General features: G+C 36.5%; 1 protein-coding gene across 1 annotated transcript in view; it reads left to right on the top strand.

Annotated features, from left to right (window-relative positions):
- Window positions 1–16,603, top strand: part of SLC27A6 (solute carrier family 27 (fatty acid transporter), member 6) — a 100,611-nt gene that overhangs the window by 28,213 nt on the left and 55,795 nt on the right. Inside the window, exons 3-4 of the mRNA XM_006886034.1 lie at window positions 3,757–3,915; window positions 7,585–7,709. Of these exons, the coding sequence (XP_006886096.1) occupies window positions 3,757–3,915; window positions 7,585–7,709 (284 nt within the window). The remainder of the gene's footprint in view (window positions 1–3,756; window positions 3,916–7,584; window positions 7,710–16,603) is intronic.

The following is a 16,603-nucleotide window of genomic DNA, read 5'->3' on the forward strand; positions in this document are numbered from 1 at the left end:
AAAAAGAATATCTGTATCCTGTCTTCTTCCCCTTCATCTTTTCGATATGTGTTCCTCTACCTGTTAAATGTTTTACTTTTACATTCTTTCTTTCTTAGGACTCCTATGTTTTAGATTTTCCTTTCAGGGCTGAGTCTTGTTTTATATCTTTTGTGTCTCATTTTCTTTTGATGATCTCTATCTTCCAAGCCATATGCAATGATGATTAGTCATCTTTTAAAAAGATATTATTATTGTTATTATTTTATTGTCACAATGTCTTATATATCTGAGAATATTAATATTGATCTTTAAAATATTTCCAATCTGGATTGTCTATTTTCTCCAACATTTCTTTTATTTGTTGGTTTATATTGATATCTATCCTTTACTTTAGAGAATTTCCTGAAATATTTGTATGCAAATGGCTACTATTTCATATTTAAATGTTCAGGCACCAAAACAAGCAAACAAATAAACAAACAACAACAACAACAAAAAAACCCTAAGCAGCAAGCTAAACAAAATACTGACTAAATGTCCTGTGTACCTGAGTGGGGTTTGTTGGTTTGTATGGCTTTACTTCTTAAGATATGGCTGAGGAATCTATAACAGTCAGTATTTTTCAGTTTTTTTTGTGGTTATTCAGACTTCCCAGGTTAGACTCTGAAAAGGGAAAACCTGTCTACAATACATTTATAGTCAAGTATTAGGAAGGAGTTGGAGGGTTATGCAGTCTTTCTCTCATTCAACTCATATTTCCAACCTCTTTTTTCACCTGGTCCTTCCAGAGAGTCATCTTCTACTGAAAATAAGTTTCAGGGAATCTTCTAGGGGAAAGAGCCAACTGAAAAGTCTAATTACATAGCACTTTCACCAAGCTCTTTGTTTATAATGTGGCTCTCTGAGTACCTGGTATCCCAATTTCTAGCCTCCCTTTCTAAGGGCAAATCAACTTTCTTCTGAACATGACTTTAAGTTTCAGTTTCCTGGGTCTGTAACTATACTTACCCAACTTCTTGTTGTTTGCTGTTAAGTGCCGTCAAGTCGTAGACAACTCATAGAGACCCTATGAATAGAAGACTTGAATAGTTGTATATCTTTCATCATTTCTCCATGTTCACAGAGTTTCCAGAGGCAACCTGTTTCAGAAGTGGATGCCACCTGCTTCCATGCTTGTTTTAATCAGGAAACTCCATAAAACACTGCCCATCATAGGTAACCATTATCGCATTTGACACATCAGTGTCACAGTGTTTAGAGCATCATAGCAACCACTAGTTAACCTCTGTACAGCAAATGGACAGACCAGTGCTATACCACTTAGAAGAAAGCTTGACCAAAAGCAATTAAAACCAGGCCTGAGGGTCACAGATTAAAATCACTCACCTTTGACTTGGTAGTATAACTTTCTCTCCACTAGGCCAACGGAGCTCTCATATTTTTCTAAAATTTTCTACTACCATCTCCTCTGTTTTTTGTAATGACCTTTTGCTTTCTTCATGGATGATATCAAGGATATCTGGATACACTCACCAATCTATGCCAGGAAATTTGGAGGACAGTTGTCGGGCCAATGGGTTGGAAGAGGTCCATATTTGTTCCCATTCCCAAGAAAGGTGACCCAATTGAGTGTGGAAACTGTCAAACAATATCATTAATATTACATATAAGGAGGTACTTGGAGAGGAACATTATGCTTGGGAGGGTGGAGGGACAGTGCAGAAGGGGAAGGCCCTCTATGAGGTGGATTGGTTCAGTGACTGGGGTAATCGGGATGGGAGTGTCAGAGACAGTGTGATTGGCACAGGACAGAGCAGGCTTTTAGGGCTGTTGTACATAGGGTCACTATGAGTCGCACACGACTCGACAGCACATAACAACAACAACAAGCAAAATTCTGCTGAAGATCATTAAAAATGTCTAGAACAGTACATAGATAAGTAACTGCCAGACGTTCAATGATTTAGAAGAGTCTGTGCCACCAGAGATATCATTGCTGATGTCAGATGGATCATGATTGAAAGTAAGGAATACCAGAGAATATCTATTTGTGCTTTATTGACTATGCAAAAGCATTTGACTGTGTGGATCATAACAAGTTGTGGCTGACTTTGAGAAGAGTGGGAGAGCACTTGGTTACGCTCATGTGGAAGCTATACGTGGACGAGGAGACTGCAAACAGAGCAGGGGAACACTGCATGGTTTAAGACTGAGAAGGAAGTGAGTCAGGGTTGTATTCTCTCTCCATACTTATTCAATCTGTATGCTGAGCAAGTTATCCAAGAGGCTGGACTCTATGAAAAGGAGTGCAACATCAGAATTGGAGGGAGACTCATCTATAACCTTCATTATGCAGATGACACAACCCTGCTTGCTGAAAGTGAGAAGGGCTTGAAGCACTTGTTGTAGAAGATCGAGGAATGCAGCCTTCAGTATGGACTGCAGCTCAATGTCAAGAGAACAAAGATTCTTACCACTGGACAGATAGGCAGAGTCATGATAGATGGAGAGAAGATTGAAACTGTCAACACCTTTACCTTGCTTGGATCCACAATTAACAACACCCTTGGTACCAGCAGTCAGGAAATAAGGAGGCACATTGCCCTGGGAAACCAAAACGGTGTGCATCATAGTTATCTACTATGCCTGTAACACAGATGGATAACTTCAATCAACTAAAATGTCCTTTTTAACATTTGTTTTTATTATGTACTTTTGAGTCCTAACCAACTCATAGCTGAACCTCCAGTTGGTTTTTAGGGGATATAAATCACACACTGGGAATAGATTGTCTATTTTTCTCCCATAACATAGCCAACGAATTTGAACTGCCTACCGTTGTTTCAGCAGTGCAACATCCTACCACTATGCCACCAGAGCTCCCTTTTGTAATTGAAGTGTTTCAGAAACAAAGAACCAAAGCAACAAAAGCCAAAAACTTACTAGCTTTGAGTCAGACCTACCTCAGCTGAACTTCCAACAGGCTTTATAAGGCTGTAAATTTCACAGGAGGAGATTGTTCATCTTTCTCGCTGAGTCACTAGTGGAGTCAGACTTTCTAAGAATTACCACGTTTGGGGTTAGCATTGCAACTCCCTTATGGAATAGGCCATCGGAGTTTCCTGGAAGTGTGAATTCAGAGCACCAGCTCTAGAGGAAAGTATTCTGTCTTCTCTGTCAGCTCTAGGGGAGGTTCTGTCTTTTCAGTTTGTTTCTTAATTTCTTAGAGATTGCCTGGGCTCATAATTAAGACAGATTCATACTTGAAGTTGGAATTATCCAGTAGGAAACTTTTACTTTAAATATGATTTCGTTTTATGCTGTGATTTGCCTCATCCCGGGTATACCTTTTTAGGTTTAAGCAATGCAATTTTTGTTTTCGTTTTTGTGGACATTTGTTGTTGTGTATCATAGAGACAGAACCAACCCCTAGCTGACCTTCTAGCGGGTTTTCAGAGGCAGCTAGCCGCAAGGGAGGAGATTGCCCATCCTTCTCCTATGGAGCAGATGGTGTCCTCATGCCTTTGGGATTGCAGCACAGCTTTTTTGCCACTAGGACATCAGAACTCTCTTAGATTATACTTTAAAAAAAATAAATACCATTTGATGACAGAAGAAGCTCAAGTATGCATACCCTCTTTTATAAGACATGTAGAATCTTTTATCTAGTTTGTCTCATTCACTGTCGTACTTGATATCAGAGTCTTTCCTTCTAATACCCCCCCACACACATATGTGTATATAGATGTATTTTCCCCCTTTCTTCTATTCAAGGCCTACCAAAAGCAGCTGTGATCACTCAGTTACAAGCTCTGAAGGCTTCCGCTGGACTGTGGGCATTCGGTTGTACTTCTAATGACATCATTTATATAACTCTTCCTCTGTATCACAGTTCAGGATCTCTCCTGGGAATTGGTGGATGTATTGAGTTAGGTAAGTTATATTTTTTATTTCCAACTGTCTAATAATTACAACTTATGTTCATTATAAATTAAATTTTATTCTGGAATTCATAGTGACCGTATGCTTATTCTTTAATTTTAATATGAAGCTACTAAAAGGGGGCAATTTCATGGCATTCTCTTTATGTTCATTAAGTGGAAAGAGCATTGCTCTAAGTACTGTACGTGTGTTTGTGTGTGCCATAGATTTTTTTATAATATGATTTAATGTGTTTAGTTTGTGTCTCTGCATGTAGGTTTCTGATTTTCCTTGTTTTTGAAAAATTTTTATCCAATTTTATCTAATTGTCTTAATTTTTGTTGTCAGAATGTAAGAAACAACAGTCCCTTTAACAGCTCAAAAAAAACCCCCTCAAACTCATTGTTAATTCAGAATCATCTCATAGCTGATCCTCCAGTAAGTTTTCAGAACTGTAAATCACATGGGAGGAGATTACCTATTTTTCTTTCTTGAAGCAAATATTGAGTTCAAATAGCCTACCTTAGGGTGAAGAGTGCAGCTCTCTCCCCACAAGGCCACCAGAGCTTCCTTAAGGGCAGGAAAACATTTCTAATATGTGCCTTCTTGATGTGAACAGAACAATATTTTCCACAGTATTTTCAAAGGGAATAGAATAATTGGCACCATCAGGCAGATTCTTGCTGCATTCGTCATTGAATACCAAAGACATCACATACAATGTTGATCAGTGATAAAATTTAGATGATGCTTCAAAAAAGAAAAACTAATAAAGGAGCTTTCTGATAGTCCAGTTTGATCTAAGTCAGAAGTTGAGACACTTGGAGGAAAAGATTATTTCTTTTATACAGTTCTCCACAAGCATTAAGCACCATTTGTAGAACTATTCAAGATGACATTCTCTAGCAAGGGTGTGAAGGAAAAGTGTCCTCTGTTGTCCATTTTAGGCCAATATAAATTATTGGTACACTTAACATTCCTTAACCATAAAGAAGAGCTCTTGGATAACAAGATATTTACTAATCGTATTCATCGTTGTATTTCCAATCCTGAACACCTGGCCCATGGTGGTAGACCTTCAATAAATAACTCTTGACTTAGCCACAAATCTGCACCAATAAAGATAATAATAACCTATGAAACTCTTAGGACAGTTGTACTCCAGTGTCCTACAGGGTTACTATGACTCAGAGATACAACTTTCATGACACTGAAGATAGCAAAAAACATGATCATTTGCAAGCTTAAGTGAAAATAAGACTTATTTTAAATAGACATGGGTTTGTAGCAGTTTTTTAAAATTGAAGTAATAAATTGATAATGAAAATAAAAATCCTAAATACTTAGCCTCTGGCTCAGTTTAACTCGCTGCAATAATTGATTTTAAAAAATATTTTAGATTAGTTAGAAGAATTTGGTGCTGTTTGAGATATAATGGAAATGAAGAATGCTTTATTTTTCCCCCCATTAAATAAAAAGAAACCTGTTGGGGGGGAACTATGAAAAGAGGGATAAGTAAGGGATACTGTGGAATAGGAACACAGTGGAACAGATGAAGGATAGAATTGTTTTAAAAGGATATATGGTTAGGCATTATATGTATGGCAACAGCTTAGAATAAGAGGTACATTACAAAGAGGAAGGGGGGAGTAATTGTGCAATAGTGAATGAATATTTAAAAAGGAAAAGTGAACTGGAGAGGGGAAAGAAGAGAGGGGATTAAATGTGCAACAATGAATGAATGAATGAAAATCTAATTTTTCTGTAAACTTTCATTTAAATCACAATTAAAAGAAAATATTCATTTAACAAAGGAACTTATATTGGCCCAAAATATACTAATATATTTATTCCATTTGCACTTTTCTACAAAATTAGATAAGAAATCACTGTGTTGTTTATCTGTTACATAGGGAGCAGTGGTGGTTTAATCTTTAGGGAGTAAATTTACTAACCCAATGATCACACGTCTCTGTTGTTTGAATTAATCAACTGCTTTGAGGCAAAAAGAGGAGCAGTCTCCTCCCATGTAATTTATAAAATTAGAATCATATTGAAGTATGCCATTGGTTCCAAAGAGATGACCATGAATAGTGATTTAAACAATGATGATTTATCATTTCTCATGATTCTGTGGGTTGATTGGCCAGTCTTTCTGTTGTCCTCACCTGTACTCACATCTGTGTTAACTGGCTCCTCAGCACTGGTTGGAAGGATTCTTTAGGGCTGTGTTAATATGTCTGATACTGGGGAGTTGGCTATTCAGTGAGCTTCTATGCCTACATAGTCTCTCATGTAATGGTCTACTTCTGGCTTCCTCAAATGGTGGTAGAAATATTCCAGTCAAGTAGACGTGGCATGATTTTTAAGGACTACACTTGGAGTTGCATAGATCACATTCTCTGTATTCTGCTGATAAAAGCAAGTCACAAGCCCAGCCAACATTCAGGATGCTAAGCATAGACAAATGAACACCATCTTGTGATGTAAGGATTGGTAAATGGACATTGCAGAGGAGAGAACACGGAAGGGATTGGTGGGATCATCTTAGCAAACCTTCTACCCCAGACATCCAGAAAATCAGATGTTAAAATTAGTAATCCAGTAGATTCCGTTTTAGTAGCATCTGAACATGCTGGGATAATGGATCAGTTTTAAAAAAAAACAAAACAAGCAAAAAAACCCAATACAAAACAAAACAAAACAACCAATCAACCTCGTTGCCATACAGTCATAATAAACTCATAGCTGATCTTCCATTGGATTTATGAGTCTGTAAATTACACAGGAGAAGATCTAAAAGATCTAAAAGAATGCTTTATTTTTCCCCCCATTAAATAAAAAGAAACCTGTTTGGGGGGGAACTATGAAAAGAGGGATAAGTAAGGGATACTGTGGAATAGGAGAAGCACTAAAAGAGATCAGTCACTGCTACTTGTATATGTCTAAAATACTGTGAGGTAAAATATCATATAGGATAGAATACTTAGAAAATCAGTGATGTCTATAATAATAAAAAATTAAGGCCAAGACATTAAAAAGATTCTCAGAGCCTATTTACATTGTTGTTAAAATCAGATGCTGAACTTTTTTCAGAACTTTTTAATTAACACTACTCTTAACTAAAGATCTCATTGATAATTCATGGCTGCTTTAAACTTATAAAAAGAAAGACTATTATCATATAAATTATAAAATATGTAATACATTATTATAAATTTACTTTTTTATATTTTCATATTTTTGGCCTCTGAAGAAAGCATCCCCTCATGATTTCTTGGGCTATGGTCATACTTTAATATGTGTGATGCCTCCTGCTATTTATACTATTATTTTATTTACATGTTGCATGAAGTACATTTGCAGTCACAATGTAGAATTACCACATGCATTTTTAAAAGATTTATTTGCCTTTATTGTCAGTCAGTGTTTTCAAATGAACTTGATATCAATATGGTACATGATGGATAGTAAGACCCTTGAAAGTGAGAGAAAGTGTCCTAGACAACACAACATCATCTGAGCTTTATATTCTTTTTTTCTCCCTTCAATTTTTTCTCATAGTGCTGGGTTCCCCCCTCCCAACTTTATCTTTATTTTATATGTTTGCATACAAAATTTGTATGCATTGTGCTTCATTAACATACATTATGTTAGCACCTGTTTTTGCTTTTCTTGTAGGTGCCACTTGTGTATTAAAGAAAAAATTCTCAGCGACCCAGTTTTGGAATGACTGTAAAAAGTATAACGTAACTGTATTTCAGTATATTGGAGAAATCTGTCGATACCTTTGCAAACAACCAAAGGTAGGAGCAATTATTTCCAGACAGAAAGACATTTTACAGGGAAAAAAATATTGGAAAAGAGAAATAACTGTTTATTCAACTGTTTGCGTTCTACTTTTTTCAAGAAATTAGTTTAGTGGGCTGTTAAGGAATACAATGAATACCGTAAGATAACATAAATATTAAAAAAAGAGAAATTTAAACAGAGCTGTCTGAAAATGTACTAATGTGATTTATATTGTGGCAGGATAGAGTAGATCCATGTTTGAGTCTACTTTATCTTTAGAGTGATTAAAATTTCAGATTATATCATTAGAATATGTGCTAAGTTTACACAGAGCAATTGTTCTAAGAGTAAATAACCTTAAAATTCTCTTCATTTATTAAAGGACTAAATTGTACCTTTCAGATTTACAGGAATACAAAACATATCAATTGGTATCCCATACATTCCTGGGGTCTTATTCTTTTCTAGTATTTTAAGTATGGCTTGAACTTCTTCTTTCAGTTACCATTGGCTTTTAAGCATATGGTACTTCCTGAAATAATTCAATATCGACCAATTCTTTTTGGTACAGTGACTCTTTATATTCCTTCCATTTTCTTTTGATGCTTCCTAGATCATTCAAGATTTTGTTCATAGCATCTCACAATATTGCAACTCAAAGCTTGAATTTGTTTTACAGTTCTTCCAGCTTGAGAAATTTCAAGTGTTATTCCTTTTTAATTCTCCACCTTCAAATCTCTACATATTCGAATGCTTTGCTTTGTCCTCTGGAGCTGTTCTTTGAAATCTTCTTTGCAGCTCTTTAATTTCAGAATCTCTTCCCTTTGTTTTGACTCTTTGGAAAATAAACACCTTCAAATAAGACCCAAGTCTATAAATAGTTTTACTTTTGTTACAATATAAGTACCAGTTGACCTTAAATCTATTCTAACTCATGGTGACTCTATGTGTCCCCAAGTAAAACTGCTCTGTGTGGTTTTCACTAGCTGATTCTTTGGAAATATTTCACCAGATCTTTATTTCAAGACACTTGTGGTTAGACTTGAACCTCCAAGCTATCTGCTAATGGGTGAATGCGCTTACTATTTATACCACCACGGACTCTATGAATGCACTGTTGTTGTTGTTCCCACCGACTCTATGAAGATATAGTAGAGAGTTAATAAAGAAGTTCTTGATCATTCTAAATCTATTTCTATTGCTTCTTATTGTTCAGTAGCTACATCATGACACACTTATCCCCATTATCCCAGTCACTGAGTCAATCCATCTCATTGAGGGTCTTCCTCTCTTGTGTTGTCCCTCCATCCTCACAAGCATGATGTCCCTCTCCAAAGATTGATCCTTCCTTGCCACATGCCCAAAATATGTCCGCTGGAGCTTCAGAATCCTTGTCTCCAAGGAACAGCCTGGTTTCACCCTCTTTGGATGAACATGTTTGTTCTTCTAGCAGTCCATATTCAATACTCTTCTCTCACCACAGCTCAAAGGCATCAATTCTCCTATCATCTCTAGTCATTGTGCAGTTTTCTGATGCATAGCAAATAATTGTGAAGACCGTGGTCTGGATCAGGCACACCTTAAGCCCCAGATTAACATTGTTGCTCTTTTTACTTGTTTTAATAAGATTTCTGTAAGGCAGCTCTGGAGGTTGAGTGGTAAAGATTTAAGCTTTCAACCCAAAGGCAAAAAGATCAAATCAACCTGCTATTAACCAAGATAGAAAGATGGTCAGTCTTATTCCATGTGATTTAGTGCCTCTGGAAAACCCACTGGAGGATCAGCTATAACTTAGTTCAGATCCGATGGTATATAACAACAAGCTGTCAGCAGTTTGTTTTACTTGCCTCAGATCTTTTCAATGTACCTTTCTTTATATCCTGCTGAATTTGTGTTGTACTAATATTGGGGAAATATCACAGGTGCAGAGAAAATGAGAGAACTGGGAATGGAAACTAGAATTGATGATTGTTTTTACTTAATCAAGATAATACAAACGGTTTTAGGAAAAAAAAGAGTTTTGCTTGTTAGGTAATCAATAGTATTTGTTTATGTGGTAATCTCAATGTAATTAAATAAATTACAACTTGAGGTGGGAAGTTGGAAATAAACATATCTCAGCCCAAAAGAAAACATTTTGGTAAGCATGCATACTTTATATTACCTAATCTCCTTGTTGACTTTACAGAAAACAGGACAAAGAGTTCTCTTGGCTTCAGAGATTATTAAAAAGAGAAAGAAAGAATTATGTTATGACATATTCTTTCTTCAAGGACATCTTGCTCTTTTTGCTATTCTGTGTTTATTTCAGTGAGCTTCCCTGGAGGGGAACTGTTTGTTGGGAAGACAGAACCATTCTCAGGTAGGACCAAGGGTAGACAAGTGGTAGGGCCATCACCCTTAAAGAATGAAAATTCAATTTCTAATAAGCCAAGATTTAAAAGTCCTTTGACATGTGCTGGAAAGAGATACTTAAAGAAAACAAAACCATATGTTCTCTAAGCAAATCCAGATATGTTGTCAATGTCAAGGTAAGTGGTATGTTCCAAAGGAGTCTTATGTGCAGGTAAAAGTCATTATCTGAATTGTATGTTTATATTGGAAAAAAAACAAATAAACAAACAAAAACAAAATACAAAAATATCCCCAACCCTCTCTAAGACTGTCTTCTCCTGCCTCAAAGATCCCCTTCTCCCATCTTCTTCTCTTTTTCTGTTCTCTGGTTGCAAAATCTCCTTTGAAAAAAAAAACATTGATGTTCCTCTTTAAAATTGCTGGCAGCTGCACTCTCTTTAGAAAAGCAGAATGACTTAGTCACGAGAGAAGAGGTAATTATTCTCTTCTCCTGAGACTAAGAGAGCTGTTCTTTCTGACTTTCTCATATTTCAAGTTTTTCTACATTGCTGAAGCATTCTAAGCATTCTTAGGCTATTTCTGATTAGTTCTGTATCTGCCTAACATTAATGCTGCACTTAATGTTGGTAACTGAGGAATGGTATAGAATATACTGCAGTTTGTGTTATTTAGAGATCTGGAGAACAGCTACCTAACCAAATGACTAGAAAAGATTCATATTTATTCTAATTCCAAAAAAAAATGATCCAACCGAGTGTAGAAATTATCTAACAATATCATTAATATCACATGCAAGGATAATCTTGCTGAAACTGTCCAAAAATGACTGTAACAATACATCAACAGAAAACTACCATAAGTATAAGCTGAATTTAGATGAAACTCTGACACTAGGAACGTCATTGCTGATGTCAGATGGATTTTATCTGAAAGCAAGGAGTTTCGTAAGGATACCTTAGGTTTTATGTACTTTTGTATAAAAAGGCATTTGATTTTAGGATCACAACATAGCATGACTAGCACTGAGAAGAGTGGGGATCCTAGAACACTCAGTAGTGCTCATATAAAACCTAGACCAAGAAGTTGTTGTTAGAACAGAGCAAGGGAACACTTCATGGTTCAAATCAAGAAAGGAGAGTGTCGGCAATGTACCTTTACTCCATACCTTTTCAATCTATATGCTGAACAGATTATTTGAGAAAGTGGACTTTATGAAGAAAAGTTTAACATCAGAATCAGCGGGAAGCTCATCAACAACCTGATTATGCAGATAACGAAACCTTACTTGCTCCAAAATAAGGAAGACTTGAAATGCTTGTGTAGAAGATCAAGGAGTACAGCCTTCAAAAGGATTAATCTCAACATCAAGAAAACAAAAAATCCTTACTACTGGGCCAGTAGGCAGCATCATGATAGATGGTGAAAAGACTTGGATTCAAAATCAACACCTTAGATGCTAGCAGTCAAGAAATCAAAGGATAAGTTGTTTTGGGAAAAATACGTTGTCAAAGATCTCTCCACAGTACTAAAGAGCAGCTATGTCAGTATAAAGACTAAAGTGTGCCTGATCCAGGCCATGGTCTTTTCAATTGATTGCTAGGCATCTGAAAGCTAGATAGCGACCTAGGAAGACAAAAGAATACTTGATGCCTTTGAGTTATGGTTCTGGAGAAGAATATTGACTGTCCCATGAAATCACAAGAGAACAAATAGGTTTGCTTTAGAGAAAGTGAAACTAAAGTGTTCTTAAAGGCAAAAATGGAGAAACTGCATCTCAGACAGTCTTGGCAAATTGTCAGGAGAAGCCGGTTTTTGGAGAAGGATATCATGCTTGGAAAGTGGAAGGTTAGCACAATAGAGGAAGACCCTTAGCAATAAGGATTGATGCACGTCCACAGCAGTAGTCTCAAGTGTGTTGGAGATTGTGGGGTTAGCTCAAGATAGGGGAAAGTTCACAGTCATTTTCACAGGGTCACTATGAATTATAGTCAACTCAAAGACACACACACACACAAATCCAACTTGCAGCAGGCAACAATCAGTAATACTTCTTGTCTATCTAGGAAAAGGATTGGTTGAGTCATGTATTCATTCTCTCAAATACTATTCTAAGGTCTCCGTATATAGAATCAGATAAGTCAGATTCCTTCATTCATGACAGTTAGACTTCTTTTGGAAGAAAGAGAAAAAAACAGACAAACTCATACAGAAGAGTAATTACAGCTAATTTATTTTATAAGAGAACAAAACAGAATGCAAGTATGAAGAGTGATGGAGCATGGCAGCATTGTTTATAGACTGAGTGGTCAAAGAAGGCTTCACTGAATGGTGACCAGTGAGCTGAGGCCCTAACATAACAAGTGGGAATGACCTACAAAGAGCTGAGAGATTGTAGCCGCTGCAGAAAAGTGTAAATTAAAAGACTCACAGAGAACATAGCCTGAATGTTGGAGAAGAAAGGAAGTGTGGCTGGGCTAGTCCATAGTCCAGATCTTATAGGATCTGGTAGAGAAAATTTGTAGACCATGGTTGAGCAATTGGAATTTCATTCTTCTCAGAGCAATTGGAAAGAGATGAGTTAATTTGAAGAAAATTTTCCCAACTTGAGATGTTTTTGTTATGTGCCATTGAGTCATTTGCGACTCATAGCCACCCTATGTACAACAGCCCTAAACTCTGTTCTGTCCTGTGTCAATCACACTGTCTCCAATACACTCATCCCTATTACCCAGTCACTGAATCAATCCACCTCATAGGGGGCCTTTCCCTTCTGCGCTGTCTCTCCACCCTACCAAGCATGATGTTCCTCTCCAAGAACCAGGTCCCTCTTACAACATGTCCAAAGTATGTTAGACAGAGCCTTAGAATCCTTGCCTTGATATTTATCTTGAAAAAAATCCAAGAAGTACTATCAAAGATATTAAGAAAAAGGATCCGTGGAATCAAGGATGCGTGCCAGGTTTTTTGGTTTGACATTTAAAAAAAACAACAACACAAAAACACAAAAACTAAAATTCATTGAGGTCAAGTTAGAATTGCATCACAGCTGACCTTATAATGAGTTTTCTGAGGCTGTAAAATAGCATGAAAGAGAATCGCCTTTCCACTATATTTAAACCATCAGTGGAATATATCCTTTGGGTTAACAGTGCAACTTCCCATAGAATGGCCCACCAAAGCATCTAGGTAAATTATAAACCATTGACAGGATATGTAAAACTGAGATTTAAGGAATGAAAAGTAAATCTTTCAAGCTTTTTTAGTTTGATGTGTGGATTAAGAATCCAGGTGTAGAAGGCAAATAGACAATCTGATGTAGGAATTTGGAATAAGAAAAATGAAAAAGATAAGACCTAGGTAACAAAGCAAGAACCTATGGCATATAAATATGTGTGTGTGTGTGTGTGTGTGTGTTTATTTATTCAAGTTAGTATTTATGATTTAGTACTAAATTGTTGTTGTTAATTGCCATCTAGATGAGTACAACTCACAGCAACCCCATGAATAGATCTGAACTCTAACCACTCCTGAGCCATCGTCATCATCCCTGACACATTTGAGTCCATTGCTCCAGATGCTGCTTCTAACCATCATTCCACTGAGAGTTTTCCTTTCCTTTGCTGACTCTCCACTTATTCAAGCATGATGCCCTTTTCCGAGGAATAGCCTCTCACAACATGTCCAAAATATGTGAGGTGAAGCTTCATCAAATTTCCCTCCAAGGAACATCAGGTTACACTTTTCCTAACACCTATCTGTTTGTGCTTTGGGCAGTCCATGGGATATTAAGTACTGTTCTCCAACATCACAACTCAACTTCATCAATTCTCCTATCATCCTTATTCATTGTCCAGCTCTCAGATGCACAGCAGATGATTGAAAAGACTGTATCCTGAAACAGTCGCACCTTTAGATAGGCTTCAGGACTTTTGAGAGATCCCTGACAGCAGACATTCCCATTGCTATAAGTCTCCTAATCTCCTGACTGCTGGTACGAAGAGTGATAACTGAATCTATGAAAGATGAATTTGTTGGCAGTTTCAGTCTTGTCTCCATCTTGATGTTTTCTCTTGGTTCAGTTGTGAGGATTTTGTTTTCTTAATATTGAGATGCAGTCCATATTGAATGTTGTACTCTTTGATCTTCTGCAGCAAGTGCTTCCTCATTTTCAGTAAGAAAGATTGTGTCATCTGCATTACACAGATGATTGATGACCCTTCCTCTGATCCTGATGCCATACCCTTTTTCACAAAATTCAGTTTCTCAAATAATCTTTTCAGCATATATAAATTGAAAAGGTATGGAAAAGGATACATCCCTGATGTACTTCATTTTGAACCATGCAATGTTCCCTTGCCCTATTTGGACAACAGCCTCTTGGTCTTTGTATAGGTTTCATATAATCACAGTTAAGTGTTGTGGAATTTCCATTGTTTTCAGGGTTGACCATAGTTTGTTAGGATCCACACAGTCAAATGTCTTTGTATAGTGAATAAAACACAAGTAGACTTTATTCTGATATTCTTGGTTTTCAACCAAGATTTATCTGACATCAGCAAAAATATCACTGGTGTCATAATCTTTTCTAAGTAAAATTTTAATGTCTTGCAGTTTTCTGCCAGAACAGAACAGTTAATGTACTGTTCTAACTGTAATTGAACATCTTCAACACTATTTTGCTGGCAAATCATATTAACGATGCTGTTTGATAATTTCTACATTTTGTTGGATTACCTTTCTTGAAAATGAAAACAAACATGGCTCTCTACCAGTCAGTTGGCCAGGTAGCTACCTTCTATATTTCCTGGCACAGACTGGTGAGCACATCCAGGGCTGCATCTGTTATTTGGAACATGTCAATTTTTATCTCATTGATTCTTGGGGCCTTGTTTGTTTTTTTTTTCTTTTTGCCAATGCCTTCAGTGCAGCGTGAACCTATTCCTTCATCACCCTTGACACTATAATATGCTACTTCCTGAAATATTTATGTTGACCAATTCTTTTTGGTACAGTGACTCCATGTGTTCTCTGTATCTTCTTTTGATACTTCCTGGATCACTAAAAATTTTGCCCATAACATCTCTCAATATTGCAACTAAAGGCGTGAACTAGTTCTTTCTTTTTCTCTTCTCCAACTTTAGCTCTTCGTACATTCCTTTATAGTATGTTGCTTTGTCTTCTTGAGCTGCTCTTTGAAGTCTGCTCATTTCTTCCATTTTGGCATTTCTTCCCTTTCTTTAGTTTTCCAACTCTCTGGAGCAATTTTCAGACTCTCTTCTGACACTCATTTTGGTCTTTTTTCCCCCTACGCTGTCTTTAAAAATACTTCTTGCTCTCTTTGTGAGCGGTTGTTCCAGAAACCCAATTAAGAGAACATGTAGAGCAATTTGTATAATTCTTAATCTCTCTTTTCATACTGACAGATGAGTAGAACACATATTCCGCCCCCCCCCCGAGAGTCACGAAAACATAGGGAAAGTGAATACAATTTCTTGAAGGGGATAGATAAATTACATAGGCTATATATTTACATTTTTTCCTCTGTTTTTGTGGCTCTGGAGAGAAATGCATTACACTTAACTCTCAGTATGAAAAAAGAGATAAAAACGTACACAAATTGCTCTAAATTTTCACTAGTAAACTGCAGAGAGTTTTTCAGCAACCACTAACTATTCAATATTAGTTGAAAGGTTAAAAAAAAGCAAATGGAAAGGCAGAATAGTGAGAATCAAATCAAGTTAGTATTTTTAAAATTTAAACTTAAAGGAAAGACCCTTACATTATTTTCTCCAAAGAGAACTTATATTTTCTGAAAATATTTTGACAATTCCTTACTGGATTTAGATTACACTATGGAGGAAAGATCTAAAAGAACAGTTATTCAGTACAATTCGAATAGTTTTATTTAAAGCTATAATTATTAAAGCCATAACGGTACAATATTTAAATAATTATTTAAAAATACTGCATAGTTACCTGATACTCAAATGCTTTAAAAAACATCTTTTTTTCATAAAGAACATGACTATAATACATTCTCCAGTTTTAATACACTTTCAGGAACTTTCTTAGAACCATATTAATTCCACTAGAGAGAATAATCGACACTGAATTGGCCTCGTATCTTGAACTTAGATTTATCAGTCATATTATTTTAAATTAATTTAGTTTGTTTATTTTTCATTTCAATGAACATCTACAGAGATTTTGGAATTCCATTCCTTCTTTGTTGCACCCTTCTCCCTGCACAAACTCCTCCCCCCTCCCCCCCCTTTGCTCCTCTCCTTGAAAAGTAAAAGAAAAACTCCCTCATTGGTACACAATCTCCGCCCCCACCTCCCCAAACCCCACCCCCATATCAGTCATACTTTTAATGATTCTGAAGACAGTTGTAAAGACAGTGTTTTTTAATCTCCAATTAAGGGTAATCCTATTTATTCACATCTTTCTGTTGAACATTTATATGTTGTTGTTATTGTTGTTATGTGCCGTCGAGTCGCCTGCGACTCATAGCGACCCTATGTACAACAGCCCTAAACTCCACTCTGTCCTG

Source organism: Elephantulus edwardii, unplaced genomic scaffold (assembly GCF_000299155.1).
Source record: "Elephantulus edwardii isolate Elephantulus edwardi_28Jun2011 unplaced genomic scaffold, EleEdw1.0 scaffold00046, whole genome shotgun sequence".
Classification (NCBI taxonomy): Eukaryota; Metazoa; Chordata; class Mammalia; order Macroscelidea; family Macroscelididae; genus Elephantulus; species Elephantulus edwardii.